This window comes from Canis aureus, chromosome 18, assembly GCF_053574225.1.
Source record: "Canis aureus isolate CA01 chromosome 18, VMU_Caureus_v.1.0, whole genome shotgun sequence".
NCBI lineage: Eukaryota > Metazoa > Chordata > Mammalia > Carnivora > Canidae > Canis > Canis aureus.
Genome location: NC_135628.1, coordinates 24021411 through 24040891, shown reverse-complemented (window position 1 = coordinate 24040891; position 19481 = coordinate 24021411). Strand labels below are relative to the sequence as shown.

At 38.2% G+C, this 19481-nt stretch overlaps 1 protein-coding gene across 5 annotated transcripts in view; it reads right to left on the bottom strand.

Annotated features, from left to right (window-relative positions):
* The window catches only part of IGF2BP3 (insulin like growth factor 2 mRNA binding protein 3), a 150821-nt gene that overhangs the window by 19605 nt on the left and 111735 nt on the right, over positions 1-19481 (bottom strand). For all 5 annotated transcript variants that reach the window (XM_077856533.1, XM_077856532.1, XM_077856531.1 and 2 more), the window contains 5 exons: positions 14703-14984; positions 10221-10355; positions 8830-8952; positions 6063-6198; positions 4411-4536 (listed from right to left, as the gene is read on the bottom strand). In XM_077856533.1, coding sequence (XP_077712659.1) covers positions 4411-4536; positions 6063-6198; positions 8830-8952; positions 10221-10355; positions 14703-14984 — 802 coding nt within the window. The remainder of the gene's footprint in view (positions 1-4410; positions 4537-6062; positions 6199-8829; positions 8953-10220; positions 10356-14702; positions 14985-19481) is intronic.

Sequence of the window (19481 nt, the reverse complement as noted above, 5' to 3'; positions counted from 1 at the left end):
ACGTGGGACTCAATCCCGGGTCTCCAGGATCACGCCCTGGGCTGCAGGCGGCGCTAAACCACTGTGCCACCGGGGCTGCCCGAGAGGGACAATCTTAAGCAAGGTCCATACCCAGCACAGAGACCCATGTGGGGCTTGATCTCATGCTACTGAGACAATGATCTTTTTTTTTTTTTTTAAGATTTTTATTTATTTATTCATTCATGAGAGACACAGAGAGAAAGAGAGGCAGAGACACACAGGCAGAGGGAGAAGTAGGCTCCATGCAGGGAGCCCGACATGGGACCCGATCCTGAGACTCCAGGATAATGCCCTGGGCCAAAGGCAGGCGCTAAACCCGCTGAGCCACTCAGGGATCCCGAGACAATGATCTGAGCCAAAATCAAGAGTTGGATGCTTCATCAACTGAGCCACCAGGCACCCTTTGACCACACTTTAAAATAAAGCATCAAAAAAAGATATATAAATATAAAATAAAATAAAATAAAATAAAGCATCAAACAAGCTAGAAAGAGCAACATACCCAAGTGGTATGTATTTATGCTTATCCCAAGTATTGTCTATGTGCATTAGCCTTGTTATTTTTTTCTAACATTTAAGTCATCCTTCCATAGAATAGTAAATATTCTTTGCAGAACAGTAGTTTGACAATGAATGGGTAACAAACTCCTGATGACCTTTACAAAATCATGAATTTCTGAGCTTCCATCTGCTCCCACTGAGATTTTGATTTATGTAAGTCCAAGGTGAGGCACAGGTTCTTAACCAGTTAAGAAACAGAGCAACTGTTGTTAACCTTGGCTATTGCCACACTGAAGTCAGTTGGAGAGGTTTCCAAAGCAGTGATACCAGAGTCTCACCTCCAACTCCTGCCCTGCGGGAGGACGGACTCTAACACAAAAGATCTAGGGTAATTCTAGTGTAAAGAACAAAAAACTATTTTTCCCTTGTAAAGCAGAAAGTGGAGAAAGCTATTCTTTACAGAATATTGCCAATTAATAAATATAAAAGATGGTAGACATAAAAATAGTAATATGATGGGCAAATTCAGCAATAGATATTAAACCCACTGGGGGAAAAGACTGTTGGGGAGCAAGATACTATTCTCAAAATACAATTGATAATATCTTAATCATAGAGGGAAAGATACCTTCACAATGCAGAAATCAGACAGACACTATCTTAACTGTATGATCAAACAACATGACCAACAATGAACCATGACATCATCTGCTTCCCAATGAGACACAGAGAAAGTATTCCTGCTCCCAAAAAAGGTACAACTCTAAGCCTAATCATGTAGAAGCAGTCAGTCAAATCCAAATTTGGTGACACTCTAACTGCTAACCTGGATTTTTCAATGCCATAAATAAACAAGGAGGGGTAGGGAGTAGGTGATACCACATGGGATGGACTCCTGCTAAAAATATAAAGGGGATTAGAGAGACATGACAACTAACTGCAATGCTTAATCCTTAACTGGCTGCTTTATTGAAAACACAGCTATATAGAACATTATTGGGGAAACTATGAAATTTAAATACAGACTGCCTATCAAATAATAGCATTGTGCCAAATTCTTAAAAGTGAGATGATATTGTGGTTAACATCAAGGTGAATTCCTTTGGGAGAATAAGTTTAAAATAGCACAATTACCTTTAATTACAAAGTTTGTAAAAATATATACCAAATTTTCAAGACAGGAATACCTATGTATTTGTAAAAGTTAAGGCAGTTGCAAGCACATATTTTTGAAATCCACAAAAGCAAAGGTTTCTTCCATTCTGAAGAAAAAGTTAAGATTATGGGAATAGTTCTCCTTTTACAAGCACATATTTTTGAAATCCACAAAAGCAAAGGTTTCTTCCCTTCTGAAGAAAAAGTTAAGATTATGGGAATAGTTCTCTTTTCCCTTTAAGTTTTCTCAATAATTCCTGACACATTCTTTGAGGTCTAAGACTAATATGCAGAGATAAAGTTAGTAGTTTATAGGAAAAGAGGAAGAACACACTCATCTGCAGCAAACACATGCAATATCAACATAATTTATCAACCATTCCAACTACAGAGATGATAGATTTGTCTTCTTTCTTAGCACTTACTGTTTTGAGTGGTGCCTCCTGCACCAATTCAGAGAATCCATATGTGAAGTTGGGAATTCTATTATATCACTGCCTAGCATACATATAGAATAAAGTGCCCACTGGAATTCTGCAAAGAACTTGGATTGATAATATTGTCCACATTTTATCTCTTAATGAAGAGAATTTCCTTTTCCTGCCCGTGAAACCACCAGACCCTCAGGGGTTCTAAGCTCTTTCCTTCTTGCAGTGTTTCTACCTTTACTACAGCTTCTCCATTTTCTCCTGATCTCACTGGCTGCTTCTAATTACATCTAGCTGATTTAATTTTAAAATCTTGGGAAAAGCAAAGACCACCCTTCCAATGGCATCTTCCTTACATTTACTTTTGATTCGCTTTTATTAAAGCTCACTGACTCCCTTCTCCCATTCTTAAAACAAAATCTCTACTTGCTTAAAGTACTCAGACATTTAAAATCATAAAAGTCCTTTGGAAATAATGTTTTCGACATACTTTCACTTCTCTTAAAATAATCCTAGGGATACATGTGCCCTAAACTTAGTAATATGACAAATGCATGTACTTCTAATAAAGAAACTAGCAGCTATATTAGAAGTTAAGGCCATATTCTCTCAAATTACTATTTTAGGTTTTCTTTTACCCTCCTCTGAAACTTTTCATATTATTGAATTCTGTAAAAACTAGAAATGTCTGACTCAAGAATCCTTAGAGATAATTCATCTAGTTCAGTTTCTTCATTAAGTAAGAAAACAAACCCAGAGGGAAGAGGAGAGTGACCTGGGGCGATACAAAGTGCTGGCAGAGCTAGGCTGGACCTGGGCTCTCATCCCAGGGATCCTTTCCTCAGCCCCTCTAAGCATCAAGGTATAAACATGTCAGCTACTTCACAGCACCTTTAGCTGTGTTGGAAAGCTTCAAATAATGCATGATGAATCTATTCACACTGATACACAGTTGAAATTTTGATGCCTATACACAGATTAATGGGCTTAGTTATATGGCTTCCAGGGCCAAACATGTTCAGAGTGGCAGGGGAAAATACAAATGTTGCCAACCATAAAGGCAGAAATACTGCAGGAGGAGGCCAAGGTTAAGGACAGGCCAAGGAAATTCTCCTTCATAAAAGGATAAAATATGAACAATCTCAGCAATCTGTGTTCTCTGTACAATTCCAGAAGCATTTTACTCTACATGTAGTCTGGGCAATGTTACAATGGAATGCCCAGCCTATTCCAGATGGACAGTTTCCTAAATTGGTATAGAAGGTACTACTCAAAGCATATATTATAGAAGAGTCAAACAGGAAGCGGGAGATGTAAAAACAAATCCATGAAGGAAGATCCTAGAATTTTGCCAATTTTATTTCACCTGTTTACCTCCAGTTTTCTCTGATTATTAACAGAACTGTGAACTATTTTTTTTTAATTACTATGTAAAGTATCTGCTAGGCTGCAAGTATTTTTATACTATCACTGGTCTCCCATTTTTGACCTTAGGAAAAATGTTATTCTTAAAAAGCAAGTATAAAAATAAGGTTCTTTCTCGACAGTCTACCTCTTTACAAAATGAATAAAAGCAGTTTAATTGTGCATGTGCAGACACGCACGCACACACAGGCCTGTGAACAAAACCATCTTGAGTTCACTGTTTAAAAACACACTCAAAATGGAAAACATGTCTTTATTGACCTTTCATAACAGTTAATTTCCAAGTGAAATTAAAGACGAAGGAAGCCTTTTAAAAGTCCTTTCCTGGGATCCCTGGGTGGCGCAGCGGTTTGGCGCCTGCCTTTGGCCCAGGGCACGATCCTGGAGACCTGGGATCGAATCCCACGTCGGGCTCCCAGTGCATGGAGCCTGCTTCTCCCTCTGCCTATGTCTCTGCCTCTCTCTCTCTCTCTCTCTCTCTCTCTCTGTGACTATCATAAATAAATAAAAATTAAAAAATAAAATAAAAAAAAATAAAAGTCCTTTCCTTCAACTTTTGGAAATAACTTCTTTCCCCACCCCAGAGTCTCAAATTTTTTTGATATTTAAAAACCAATGCTGACAACTCTATTACCCCCAAAGTTCAAAAGGATAATTCATATGTCCACTCTACAGAGGGGTAGGTAACAAGGTTCTACTGACAGGAACTGGTAAGCAGATGCTGGCTCTCAACTAAGAAATCATGTGGGGACCAGGTTTTACATTAGATATGTCCCAATTAGCATTTAACATTACACTGCTTGAGGGCAACAAAGTCTGACTGTGTCCCTCTGACTGCATCCCACTCAACCACACAGAAAGCCAAGGTTCATTATCTTACCTCAAACTGTGGGTAAGGAGGAGTCATAGCTGAAGGGGGCCCTGAGGTGGGAGGTGGCATCCCTGAAGTGGGTGGGAACAGACCCAAGGCATTCAGATTTAATCCAGGAATTAAATGTGCTTGAAGCTGCAATAGTAAAAAGGGTCCCTCATTTTACAATTTAAAAAATCAAGTGTATTTATGTGACAATATTCAGATTGTGACCTCTTCTATAGTAAAGAAAAAATCATCTTATGACTCAAATTTTAGAACAAAGCGGATGTTCCAAGTAATTACACCTGAGTATATATCCGTTTATATTTCTTGATATTTTAAAATCTGCGTGCTCACTTGCCCCCCTCCTTGATGCAAAGCTACACTAGCTTTCTCAAAGCAGGAAACACACCCTTCCTTTCCTTAATGATCAGCTCACACAGTGCTTAAACAAATATGTACTCTGTATGCTACGGTCACACAGTAAATACAGACTGAAAATCTTGCTTCAATCTTAGTTGAAGAAGTAAGCAAACAAGATTTGTGCATTGAAAAGCAAACCAGATATGTAGAACGAGCTATTAAGAGATCTTTACTTTTTGGATAGAATTTGGCGGCCGTGAGTCTAAAGGCCTGAAACAAAGTCAAGATCTTTGAAAATCAGGTCTCATCCCATGTAACTATGGCAACTGAAGCTATCTTTGGAGTAGATCCAGGAGCCAGAAAGGGGATTCTGTTTTGGTTGAATTTTATAGAGGTTAAGGAAGTGAGGTATCGGAGATGACAGGGTTGAGATGTGAGCATACATGAGAATCTCTTTAAAAGGTGTATGGGGCTGGATGTACTTGCAGGGACTCTGAAACTTTGAATGAGCAGTGATGATGGGAAGGTAGGTCCAGAAGCCAATGATGTGGGCTAGAACAATCCGCTTTCTTCTAGGTTCTTCTCACAAAAGGTATTCTATTATGTCCATATTTACCTTCTTTTAGGTGTAGGGCCCAAATGAGGAGTGTTTTTTTTTCCTCATTTACTTGAAAATTCAAAATGGACTTTTGAAATATTACATTTTCTGTACCAGTCCGTCCATCAAGAAATGCCAGCCATTCACTTTAATTGCCTTCATTGTGCTAGACTGTCATTTTTAATTCTTTTGTCTCCAAAGTTTATGACTAACCAAGTTTTAAATTTGAATTCTTAACAGTTGCTTTTATATGCATAGTATCTATTATAATCTCAGTCGTATTGTAGGCACAGTAGCCCCATTTTACAGATGAGGAAACCCATGCTTGGAGACTAAATAAGTGGTCCAAGTGAATAGAAGTGCAACTAGTAAGTGATTGAGCTGGGATTCAAACCTAGTTTACATACCCACTTCTTAAGCCCACATTCTTACTATACTAATCTTCAAGTTAATACAGGAAGGTATCAACCTTTTTAGGTAGGTATTAGCCTTCAATAACAGATAAGGGAACTAAGGCTAAAAGGCTAATATGCTACAATCACAGAGAGCCAAGCCCTCTTCCCAACTAAGCTAGGGCGCACTCACTATGGTGCTAAAAATCAACTCGAAACTCTATCTAATGCTGGCACCATTTAAAGACATCAATATTAATGCAACTGAAAACATCTTTTAACTGTTCATCAAAAAATAAAGGCATGTCTTCCATGTTAAAACTAACGTTCATAGAAGCAATATCATTTTCATAAGACTCCCTGATTTTCTTCATTATCTCTTCCTCAGCTTTGGCACATGTTTCAACGTTGCCTTTAACTGTAATGGTGCGCTCTGGATTATACAGCGTCAATTCCTGCAATCTGCAGAATGAAAAAGAGGAGAAAGAAAAAAGAATGGAAATTATAGGAGGAAGACAGTTAATAACATTTCAGCCACAGATGGCAATTAAAACCCAAGTGTGGTGGCTGGCAATAGGTAAAAGTGGGTGGTCAGACATGATGAAAAATGAGTAAGCCCCAAAAGACATGAATCCAAGAACTGTAAAGCTGCAGAAGAAAATCGTCCCCCCACCCTTTCTCAATAAAAATTACTAGGTGTGCATAGTTGAATGAAGTCCATGTTTGGAATACAGTATACTTCTTGTATATGGTGTTATGGTGAACCTTTTTCACAATTTAACAGTGAAACATAACATGATTAGAGGGATGTACAGTTTTAGTGGAAACCAAGAACCAGACACACATAACCATTAATATAGATGCTCCTAGTCTGCACTGACCAATTCTAAACATAAGTGGCATTCTCGTGCAATTGCATTTTCTGGGTCACCAAGCAAGAAATGAGCATGGAAATATTCCCAAAAGGCAAACCAGAATTAATGTGTCCAAACTTACTTTTTGCCAATAATTTTAGAGTTTATATCAAAAATAGAGAAAATAACATAAATCAATCCATCTTGACTAAATTAAAAAGTGATCCCTTGACCATTTAGACCTCTATAAAGTTAGAAGGCATTAGCAATATTCAGAAACTCCCTGCTTGACCTAGGTCCTACTGAAGCTTCAAAATCCACTCAGATGACATCTGAGGCTGCCTGAGCCTGAGCCAGTCAAAAACCTTGAGAGGAAGCAATGGGAGACTTAGTCATGGAAAACAAAACTAAATATGTAGATTGAAAGGACTCTGAAAATTGGTATCGCACTCCTTCATAATTGTAAAGTTAAAACTCTCATTTTTAATACTTAGCAGAATGTCTTAAGCTAAACATGAGCCAGATGAATGGGTTAGTATCCTTTAACTTTTCTCTAATTTGTTAAAAAGGTAAATATCTACACAATGAAGATTATGTCATAGCCTTAAAAAGTGTATTTTTCATCTCTGGTCTCAACCTATCTCTCCTCTACTAAGCATTTTATAGGACAGGTTTTTAAAATAGCTGTTTAAAATAGCTTTTAAGACTTTTTTTCTCTTAAAACCCTCCCTTTTCTGGGTGTAAAATTCAAGACAGGGTAGGATCATTTATTATATTTACCACTCTCTGAGTTTTTTTTCTTTACAGCAAGCAGGACTTTCTGACTTCCTAACACTCCCTCTTCTTTGAAAACTCCTTGATCCATAAACATGCTGCCTCTCTTTTCTTTCCATTCTTCCTGAGTTTATCAATCTCTTTTCACTCAGCTTTTTTGGGTACTCTCATGTCAACTAATAATAGTTACTCTCAAAAAGAGAAATTTTTCTCTAATTTTTTTCCTAAAGATTTTATTTATTTATTCATGAGATACACAGAGAGACAGAGAGACAGAGAGAGAGAGAGAGAGAGAGAGGCAGAGACACAGGCAGAGGGAGAAGCAGGCTCCACGCAGGAAGCCTGATGTGGGACTCCATCCCGGGTCTCCAGGATCACACCCTGGGCTGCAGGCGGTGCTAAACTGCTGAGCCACCAGGGCTGTCCGTCTTTATTTTTTTTATTTTTTATTTTTTTTTAATTTATTTATTATAGTCACACACAGAGAGAGAGAGAGAGAGAGAGAGAAGCAGAGACACAGGCAGAGGGAGAAGCAGGCTCCATGTACTGGGAGCCCGACGTGGGATTCGATCCCGGGTCTCCAGGATCGCGCCCTGGGCCAAAGGCAGGCGCCAAACCGCTGCGCCACCCAGGGATCCCTTTTTTTTTTTTTTTAAAGAGAAACTTTTCCATGTAATTTCAGAGCATTCAGGGACCCACGGTGTGGCAGCCAGCTTCCAAGATGACCAACTCTCCAGTAAGCATAGCCCCTCCCACACTGAGCAGAGCTGACTTGTGTAAATTATATTAGAAAAATGACAGTGTGTGATTTCGGAGGCTGTGTTATAAAGACACTGCCACTTCCTTCTTGTGCTTTCTCGGATAATCCACTCTGGCGGAAGACAACTATCAATTCTTTTTTTTTTTTTTTTTTTCTTTTTTTTCAACTATCAATTCTTAAAAACACCCAAGCAGCCCTGTTTGGAGGCCAATGTGCTAAGGCCTCACACCAACAGCCAGCACTGTTTTGTCAGCAACACCAAGAGGCCCCAAGCCAGAACCACCCAGTTAAGTTGCTCCTCAATTCCTAACCCAAAGAAATTAGAAGAGCAATCCATGTTTACTATTGATTGTCTACAAGCTGTTAAATGTTGGGATAACTTGTTATATGACAATGGATGATAAACTAGGTTATATATTTAAACTTTGGGAGTATATATCTGAAAACCTCAGACCTCAGCTAAAAATATGAATGTAAAGTACTTACTTAGTGCTTTCCGCCTCCTTAGTAGGAACAGATAATGCTTTCAATATGAGTTAAATAGTAACAGTAGTTGATTAAGTTTGAGAGACAAAATTTAAGTATGATGGTATAGGCTAGCTCAAATACCTTTAAGATGGGAGAAGCTCTGCCTAATATATAACCTACAACTTAAAAACAGTACTTCAAAATTTTCTAACTCAAAGAAAGCAAGGCAGCACTTACGGAGAAATTGTGATTTTAGTGTCAGTGTCTTGCTCAATTTTTTTAAGGTTTCTTCCTTCCTTACCAATAAGACGGCCTACAAAGTTATTATGGGCTAATATCTTCAAGGGAATCTCTTCTGTGCTGTAAATAAAGAAAAAAGGTCATAAAATTCGGGTAAGTAAACCTTCTCCTAGGTAAAAAGACAATATCCATTCATTAAACATTTATTTCCTACCTACCTTATAGAAAGCATAATGCTAGGTAGAGTTTAAAGTCTGCTGACCTACATTCTAGCATGCATGAATAGAAGGGGCAAAACAAACAAACACAAAAAAAACACTAACAAGTATTTGAAGTCAATTTTTAAAACCATTTTCTTTTATGCATCTCTGGACTATCTTCCAAGGATTAGGATCATTAAGAAAACTTCTTACTCAAATCCGTATCCCTAAATCCCCAATACCAGAACACAATGTATAAATACAAAAACAGTGTGATTTTGCTATAAACTTTAAAATGCACACCTAGAGATATATGCACAACCTATAGAAGGAAACACAAACTCAACAGTGATTACTCTTTAGAACAGTGTAAGAGCTGGAAGGGGGGCTTTCACTTTTCATTGTGTACCTTTTTGATTTTCCAAGTGATACCTATCACTGTTTTAAAATATCACTTGTATTATCTGGATGGTGAGCTTTTTAAAATTTTTTCTCTATTTTGAAAAAATAGCTATTATCTTAAAACATAGCAACATATATCACCATATAACTAGGATATATTTAATACATGTTAAAGATCCCTACAAACTAAGTGCTGGTGATTAGGTCCCCAGCCTAACTCCAGTACCTTCTTCTGGACTCCTCTTTTAGGGTAGCCCTGTGCTCTAAGCTCAAGTGGCATAGAACCCAAATTCAGCTCAAAGTTCCTGTGGAATAGGCATTTAGAGTTTCAACCTGGAACACCCAAATAAATCTCCAGTTTGCCTTAGCACAGGATTAGGGATTTCTCCACCTCTATACTCCCTGCTGCTACAAAGCAGGGCTGGGCAGATGACAAAACAGAGCTCCAATAGGTTCAGAGTAAAGAAGTCAGGATTTAAGGCACATTCTGGGTAAATCCCAAGGATACTTCCCGGTCCTGAGGTGGGCTTCTTATCCCCTAAAAGTGCCTTCTTCTACAGCTAGACTTTCCCCATTCATACCAGTCACCTCATATCCAAACATGATTGAAAATGAAATACTTAAAAGACTTATGCTTTACAATCAAATCAATAGTGCCAACTACAGTAGCTCTTCAGGATAGCATTTCCCTGTGTTTGTTGTCAATTCCTAAGAACCGTGTCCTAGAATGCCAAAATAAAACAGCACAAACATCAACCTCTTCACAGGTTAATCCTCTTTACTCACAATTTTATATCTTGAGCTTCCTTATGCATAATCTCCAGAATAGACTTACAAGCCGCAGAGGTACCTTCAGGGGTAGAGAGTATAGTAATTGACTTCTCAGCAGCACCTGCATTCTCTTTACGATGGACATCAATTCTTATGGTGAGTGCAAGGAAAGAAGAAAAGGAGAGGCATAAGCGTGTATTCACAATTAACAGAGTCTGTAAGTACCAACTTGAAAGTCATAGGACTTCTGGGCAAAGAGTATGACTCACTTCCCTCAGGGGTATAAACTCTTGATAAGCTGTCAACTTTGATGCCTTAAAGACAATCTGAATTCCAGGAATATTCCCCAGCCCCCATTCACCTTTCCTCAAGTAGGCACATCTTTTCATTCTGCCAAACTGTATGTGCCTAATTTTCCATTTTGGTGTCAAAGAACTAACATCTCATGTCAGAGAGCCTTGATTCAGACAAAAGGCATTCTTCAGCTCTAAAGCAAACAGGAGCTGGAAACACACACCAACAGGGCCACCGCTGGAATCCCACAAACCAGGCTGAACTCATTATGCCACACAGAATATCCACTATCCATCATATGAGACTTCACTCATCTGTTCTCTCTTACAAGGCTCTTTCCACATTTTGCCTCCTTGAGAGAGGGCAGTCCGCAAAAAAAGACAGATAGCAATGGAAGCCCAGGAGATGGCAATTCTACTTCAAAGAAAAACAAATTACTAATAAACACAAAATGATGTTTGCTTCACTAGTAATTATATACGTGTCAATCGAAACAAGATGCCATTGTGTTCCAGACGTTCAAATAGTTTAGATAAAATTAAGTACTGCTAAGAGAATGGGTAAGTGGGTACACTCACATTTTGTTGGCATGATCTGTCAAAGCAAAAATGCTTATCTTTTGACCCAAGAAGTCTACTTTTTATAATATCTCCTATGGATGTAGTCTCATATGTGGGCCTAGAGTGGTATTCCTCACCCTCGGCATTACTGACATTTTGGGGCAGATTAATTCTTCATTGGGAGAGCTGTCCTGTGCATTGTAAGATGCTCAGCAGTATCCCTGGCCTCTACCCAATATATGCTAATAGCATTCCCCTCATCCGGTTATGACAACCAAAACTGTCTCCAGACATTACCAATTGTCTGCTAGGAGACAATTTCACCACTGGTTGAAAATCACCAGCCTAACAATGTTCACTGTAGCACTACTTATACAGAAAGAAATTTGGAATTCTCTTTAAAATGCCCATCAGAAAAAAAATAAAAAATAAAAATAAATAAATAAAATGCCCATCAGGAAGAGATGGTTAAGTAATATGTCATATAGCAGTGTAAAAACATGTTGTAAAGTTACAGGTACCAACATAGTAAGAAGTCCTTCATCTTATGTGAAAAGCCACACAATACATATCATGATAGGATTTCTTTTAAAGCTACACATGTTAGTAGATACAAGGAACAAGTCCTATAAAGTTACATTCCAAACTTAACAATAGCTACCCCTAGGTCTAAGATAAAAGATAACCCTACCCTGCTTTTAAAAAATTTGGGTGCCTGTATATTTTGAATTAAATACAAAATAAGTCTTCTGTTCTTTAAAAACTACAAGAAAGAGGGATCCCTGGGTGGCGCAGGGGTTTGGCTCCTGCCTTTGGCCCAGGGCGCGATCCTGGAGACCCAGGATTGAATCCCACGTTGGGCTCCCGGTGCATGGAGCCTGCTTCTCCCTCTGCCTGTGTCTCTGCCTCTCTCTCTCTCTCTCTCTCTCTCTCTCTCTCTCTGTGTGTGACTATCATGAATAAATAAAAATTTAAAAAATAAAATAAAATAAAATAAAAAGTACAAGAAAGAAAATCAACTATCTGAAAAAGTGTGTCTGGGGAAAATCAAGTATTTGCAAGTTCCTCTAGCCACTGGAACACTAGAAAAGCTACAGAACTCTGGGCCATTAAGAATGACCATTTCAGGGGTGCCTGGATGGCTTAGTCAGTTCTGCATCTGACTCCTGATTTCAGCTCAGGTCACAATCTCAGGGTGTTGAGATCAAACTCTGCATTTTGCTCCACACTCAGCAGGGGAGTTTGCTTGGGATTCTCTTTTGCCCTCTCCCTCAGCCCCTCCCCACCAAATAAGTAAAAATAAAATATACTTGGTTTAAAAAAAAAAAAGACCACTTCATCACACCAATAAAATCAATACATGGACTTCATGGTCTTAAATGTTTGAAAACTGAAGATTTATCTCAGAATTAAAATGTATAACTAAAATGTATAACTAAAAATGAGGGCAATGAGTAGTTGGGAGATGGGTAAAATAAAAGGGATTAAGAGTATACTTATCATGGTAAGTACTGAGTATGTAGGCAATTGTTGAATCATTATATTGTATACCTGAAAATAATTTAACACTGTAAGGTAACTATACACTGAATTATACTTCAATTTAAAAATATCTCCAAACCCTTAGAAAAAAAGAAAAAGGCAATTTAAAAATGAAACAATAAAGTCCACTTAGAAATAATTAAAAAGCGCCTTAGGCAATAGTCCCAACCTCAGGAACCATCTTTCCAACCACTGTTTCAATCCTCCATCACTGTAAGTATTCCTTATCTTCTAGTAGGTAACATGTTAATCTCCCTCCTCCTGGTTTATTTCCACCCATTCTCCGTGTTAAGGGATTACAAAACTCTGATCCTCTGAGAGAAGGAATACTGCTTTACAGCTCAGAGTAGCCCTCTGAGACCATTCCAGAAACAGAGGATCTAATAATGACTAGTTTCAACAGCAAGAGTTAATTAAATCCACTGGCAGAACTCTGTAAATGAATCATCGGATATAACAAAAATTGCTTCCCTTCCCTCTCCATCCTCCATCTTCCTGCCTTAAATAAAACAAACAGTTCAATTTAAATCATAGAAGCCCTTTCCTCTGACAAGGAAATGAGTAGCTTTAAAAGGAAAACTCTAATCTGCCATGCGACAAGGAAGGGAAACCATTGAATAATTAGTTTCTGCAGGTAACAGTGGATCTTTAAGAAAAGCAAGGAGCCCTTGAATTTTAATACTAAAACCAGGCAAATTTAAGATTAAAACTGATCTAAACTATGGTTCAACTGGCTTCCCCACTCCCTACATTCTGAAGCCAAAGACCACTGATTTATCATAAAGGTTATCAGTATTCAATATCTCCTGCTTCAAAGCAGAGGAAGGTAGGCGAAGGCAGGATCAGACATTGCTCTGCACAAAGAGCAGGCATGCAACACCACTACACACAGTTCATTTTGGTTCTGCATGAGAAATGAGTCAGCTAGTTCAACACAGGCATGGTGCCTACGATAAATATGGATATCCTCTTAAGCCTACTGGAACAAACATACAAAAGCAAGATACAGCACCATAGCTGTACTTTCAGAAGAAGACTGCGTAATTCCTTGGACCACGTAAGATGAAATCATTTTCCTTACTAAATTTAAAAAGCAAAATAAACTACTATCATCTCTGTAGCTGGCCTAAGGCCATTTCCATACCATTCTGTAGAAAGTGACACGGCCACTTCTCCCCAGTGCACTCACTCTTCTTGGGGAAACGTGGCAGTTGCTGTCCCAGATATGTGCCTAGTGTACTTTACAGAACTAAGGGTGAGCACAGTTCAGTGCTAAGCATCTTTGGGTCAAACTCTCCACACAGTCTAACAGGATGGTTAACAAAGCAAAATAACTAATATATAACTCACTGAAGCTTTTAAATTGATAACAGTATCTTAGATATATTTTAAGGGCATTAAACCTAATTTACACCCAGTCATTTCATTCATCTGACAAATATGAGAGCCTTCTACATGCCAGACAATCCGCTTGGCACTGGGGCTACTGTCATAAATAAAAACAAGTAACTCCTGCTTTCTAGTCCTCAAAGCTAGCTCCAATATTTAATGGAGAATTTTCTAATCCCTTAAAATTTGCATAGTAAAACTACTGAACAACAGCCTAAAGAAAAAGTCAATCTAACTACGTGGCTTAATCATGGGATAAATTTGGACCTGTGTTGAATGATTTTTTTTACTCAAGTAAAGCAAGAATGAAAGACCATCTCTGTACTGGACCCAGAAAATTACTCCCAACAACACTGAAGGCGGGTATCACTGGAGATGGGGGTGTGGATAGGGGAGCAGGAAAGAACCAAGAAGTGGCCCTTTTGTTCATCAGTGCCGCCCCCATCACAAGCAGATTAGGGATCATTTGTTTTCCATTCATGTGTGCAAATTTGAAGTTCTCTTTGAGATTACGGTTTAGCCTGAGATTTATATAAAATGAACGCTAAGGTATCAAATCACAAGGTTTTTCCGGATTCCCAAGTAATGTGCAAGGAGGGATCATAGTCACACTCAGAAGGACACTCAGAAGTACGTACTTGTACAACTTACTTTGTTATTAAGATTCAAAGAGGAAAACATTAATAGCCACTGCGGCCTCAGTGATACTCACTTAGACTGTGTCTGTTTGGTAATGTTCCGAATGGTGGCACCTTCTTTTCCTATAATGGCTCCAACAAACTGGGTGGGGACCAGTAGGCGTAGAGGCAAGTCACATGGTTTCTGCTTGGAGACTGATCCTGGAGACCCTTGCCTCGATGAGCCCCTCTGCCCAAACCCACGGCGACCTCGGGGCTGCTGTGAGGGGTTCTGCTGAGCAGCCATTTCATCAGGGATGTAGGCCACTTTCAACGTGAAGCTCTCCAACTGGAATCCATTCAGTTTGTCTAATGCTCTGGAGCAGAGTATGGGAAGAGAAATCCAGCTCTATAAACCTTTTGGCAAAGGAATACCCATCTCTTCCACTCAAGATTACTAGCTATAAAACTTCTGAATAAAACCACTGAACAAGCAGCAAAACCATAACACATGTAATCCAACACCTAACACCCACACCCATGGGGAAGAAAAGACCAAAAGATTCCAAAGAGAATATATTTACCACCTACCGATGAAAAGAAGAAAAAAAGCTTAATCAAAAGCGTTCGACAAAATGTTACTACCCATGAGATTAATAACAGCTTATGAGTACTCAAACAGCAAGGAGTCGGCAGTCTGTCTTGTCTGGTTTTCCTAATCAGAATGGAAAAGATAATACAAATATGTACCTCCCTCACTTCACCCTCCTAAAAAATACAAATATTAAAACATTTTTAAGATTATTTACTTATTAGAGAGAGAGAGAGAGAGAGAGAGAGAGAGAGAAGCAGGCTCCATGCAGGGAGCCCGACATGGGACTCAATCCCGGGTCTCCAGGATCACACCCTGGGCTGAAGGCAGCGCTAAACCGCTAAGCCACCAGGGCTGCCCCAAATATGAAAACATCTTAAGAATTTAAGGCCAAATATCCCTCAACCACTCGGGAGATTCAAAGAAATTAATACTCAGGATAATCAGTCAATAAATTCTCAGCACCTATTATGAGCAAGGCCCCGAGAAAATAACAGTCCCTGGCCTTGTGGAGTTTATGATCTGATCTGGGGCAGAGAGGCAGAGGTGCTGGTGAACCAAAAAAAAGCAAACGAAGCTATTTTCTATTTTATCTATCCATCCTTCCATGCATCCATTTACCCACCTATCTCTCTATATTTTGAGAGGAGCTCCACCTTTTTCTTGATTTTTAAACCTTATTATGGAAAAGTACCCAATCTTTAGCATACATCTCAATAAATTTTCTTAAGGCGAACATGCATATCCAGATCTAGGATATACCAATGCCCCAGAGGTCCACCAGGACCTCTATTCAGTAATGACCCTTCTCCTAGGCTTCTAACACCATAAATTTATTTTGCCTGTTTCAAAATTCTATATAAATAAGTATATATGAGTACACATTATGTATCATGCCTAGCATCTTTTACTTTTGTTTATAAGATTCATCTACATTGTGTTCTACCTTACTTATGCATTTTATAAGTCGATAACTCAACAAAAGATTGATAGAGAAGATACATCCAAGATTTCAAAAGCATACAAACACTCCTAAAAATATACACTCCCCAGTACACAAGAAAATTAAAAACCAATAAAAGTCCCACATTTTTTCCCCTAGGGTTACACAAAGTCTTTGCTCAGATTCTGTTCTAATGGGCACTGAGTTCAGCCCAAGCAGGGAGAGTTTTTTTTTTTTTAAAAAAAAAAAAAAAAGAAAGAAAGAAAGGCATGATGTAGTTTCTCTCTAGTTCCTCCAAGTGGTCATCTGTGGTTCACGTATTGTTTTCCTAATTTGCAGGTTCAGTTTCTGACTTGAATGCAAAGGGGAAAAAAGAGGTAGGTCTAACACAACATAGAGCACCACAAGCGCAGAATTGGAAGACAAGCCCAGGTAAGCAGACAGGGCGCCATGTTCTCAAGACCCCTAATTCTGCTCTTTTTACTGAATCTCCTGCTGCATCACTGTCCTACAGTGTGTAGAGCACAGGAAGACATCCCAATCAAACAAATATAAAAGTAATGAGAAATTTCTTTGTCCGCATCATTAACCCTCCAAGACCCTTCCCAGAATCATTGTTAACTATGATAATGTCTGCAAATGAACCAGTACTTTCCATACATTTACACATGCATGTGTTCAGTACCCTCTTTAAAAGCATAATTGAACCTAATTTAACATTGTGTGTTAACCATACTCAAATTTATTTATTTATTTTTTTGTTTCATACTCAAATTTAAAAGAAAGTTCTAAGAGGTACAAATTTTCAGTTATAAGGTAAATACTATGGATATAATGAACAACATAATAACAGTTAACTCTGCTGTTTGGTTTATTTGAAAGTTAAGAGAGTAGGTTCTGAAAATTCTCATCAGGAGAAAAATTGTTTCTCCTTTTTGTATCTATGCGATGACAGATATTAATTGGTTTACCCTAGTAATGTCATCAAATATGTAAGTCAATCATGGTGTACACCTTAAACTTACACAGTGCTTTGTCAATTCTCTCTCAATAAAACTGGTAAATAAGAAAAATTATAAATTATACCTACAAATACACACATACATACTTGAACACAAATACAGGAAAGAACAGTGTATGGCTTCTAAATCATCAATATTTTGATCATTTTTTAATTAAAAATTGCTTTAAGATTCCTAAAAAAATAAAAGCATCATTGAGATCTTAATATTGTTTTGTGTCTTGCTTCCCCCCCCTCCCCAATACAATATATCATGGGATATTTCTTGGTGATTTCTATATCTGAGGGCATTATTTTGTAAGTTTCACAGGGTGATAGCAGCACACACAGCATAATTTCTTTTACCAATACTCTGATAACAGAACCCTAAATGAACATATTATTCCTTTCTTTCTCCCTCTCCTCTTTTTTCTTAAGGAAAATGTGGATTAAGGGCCATAAAATATTTTGCTTATTTCTAACGAATGACAATAGCTGAGAAATTTTATTAACATTGATGAGGTATACTTCTAGAAAGCTGGAACTGCACAAGTTTCAATGAATTAGATATTCAAAGCAACTTTCAACTTTTTCAAAAGGCCATGGTGACACAGATCACTGAAGATTCTTTCAAAAGCGTTAAGGAAAGGATAGCTGGGTGGCTCAGTCAGTTAAATATCCAACTCTTGATTTTGGCTCAGGTCATGAGTCTCACACATCCTGTGTCCGGCTCCGTGCTCAGTGGATAGTCTGCTTCTTTCCCTCTCTCTCCCCCTCCATCCCTCCCTCCCCCCTAACTCATGCACACATGTGTGCACACTCTCTCAAATAAATCTTAAAAAAAAAAAAAAACACACAAGGAAAGCTGAATGCAATAATGAAGGTATTAACTATATCTATGAGCATAAAGGCAATACAGTTTGCTTTAATACCCTTTCCCACTATACAACTAAGTACTGCCAGCTTCAGAAGAAACAAAGTAAAATTTGTTAGAAATAAGTAACATTATAAAAAAAAGAAAAGTAAAAACTTCTTTCTTTAGAGAGAGGATCATACAGACAAAGACCTCCTTCTCCATGGGGATAAACAGAGATACACAAGTAAATCACCAGCCGCCTCTAAGTATTCTGTGGCTATCTAAATAAAATCACACATGTCCCCAAGAAGCCGCTCTCTCAACTTAGCATAAACTCACTTCCAAACTTTGTTTTGCTTTAAAAAAAAAAAAAATTTTTTTTAAAGGGAAAAGAAAAGATTCTCTCATTCAGAAGGTTAGACAGCATGGTGCTCTGGTACCCAGTGCATAGCCTGGGCCCCAACCACGCCAAACAGACTGCTCCTGTCAGAGAGCATTCAGCACATATTCTGTGTATCCCACTAATTGCCAACTAAGAGTTCTGGACTCCTCAAACCACTTGGATATGGCTGTAAAAGTACAGGAGCAACCTAACTGCATGCAACAGCTTCCTCGTGATTAAAGATTTTAAGTTTTTAAATTTTAGGTCAATTGCTTTTAGCCTTTTCATGCCCAAAGTTTAAAATTCAGCAATGTCATCCGATGGTCTCCTGAGTTCATGAGGCCAACATTATAGTATTTTCACCAAACCTGCTGTATATGCAAGATATATGATAAACAATTATTATAATTACTCCAAACACATGTGTTTCCGTTCAACAGAACTCAAGGATGTTTATCAAGCAAGCGCATCACACAGGATCCTGTTTCCCATCATTTCAAGAATCTGCTCTAATGCGATTTTAAGAGTTAATCAGAAGGTTTTAAGTAGTTTTGCTAGCTGGTAGCACTTAATTGTGTTGATAAAAAGTTTATCAGAGTGGGTCACAGTGTAGAGCTGAAAGGGCCTTGAGATAGAGAATTAGTAGTTTAACTCAAGGATGAGAAAGAGGGAGATAAAGAAGAATTGAGCCCCAGAGAAGTTAAACTTAACCAAGAATAAATACAGTTCTGAGGAATAAAAAAAAGCAGGTGGACCAGGGACCAGAATTCTAATCCAACTTGAAAGTAAGTACCCAAGTAACCTTGGAAAGATTGTTTTCTTGTCTGGCATTAGTCTCCTTCCTGACAAGACTAAAAAGTTAATGGTTCCTTTACATTTTAAAACTCCAGACCTCACTACTGTATACCACATAGTTCTGAACAAAATGAGGTTTAGCCATTATTGAAAAATCAAACCATCCTGTTTTCTCCTTGTAGCAAGAGGCTGAGACACACAAATTCAGTAATTAGTAAACATCTGGTAATACCACTGCAGGGATACAACGTAAAGCAATAATTATGGACAAAGCCCAAATATTTACCTACAAAGGAATTTATTACT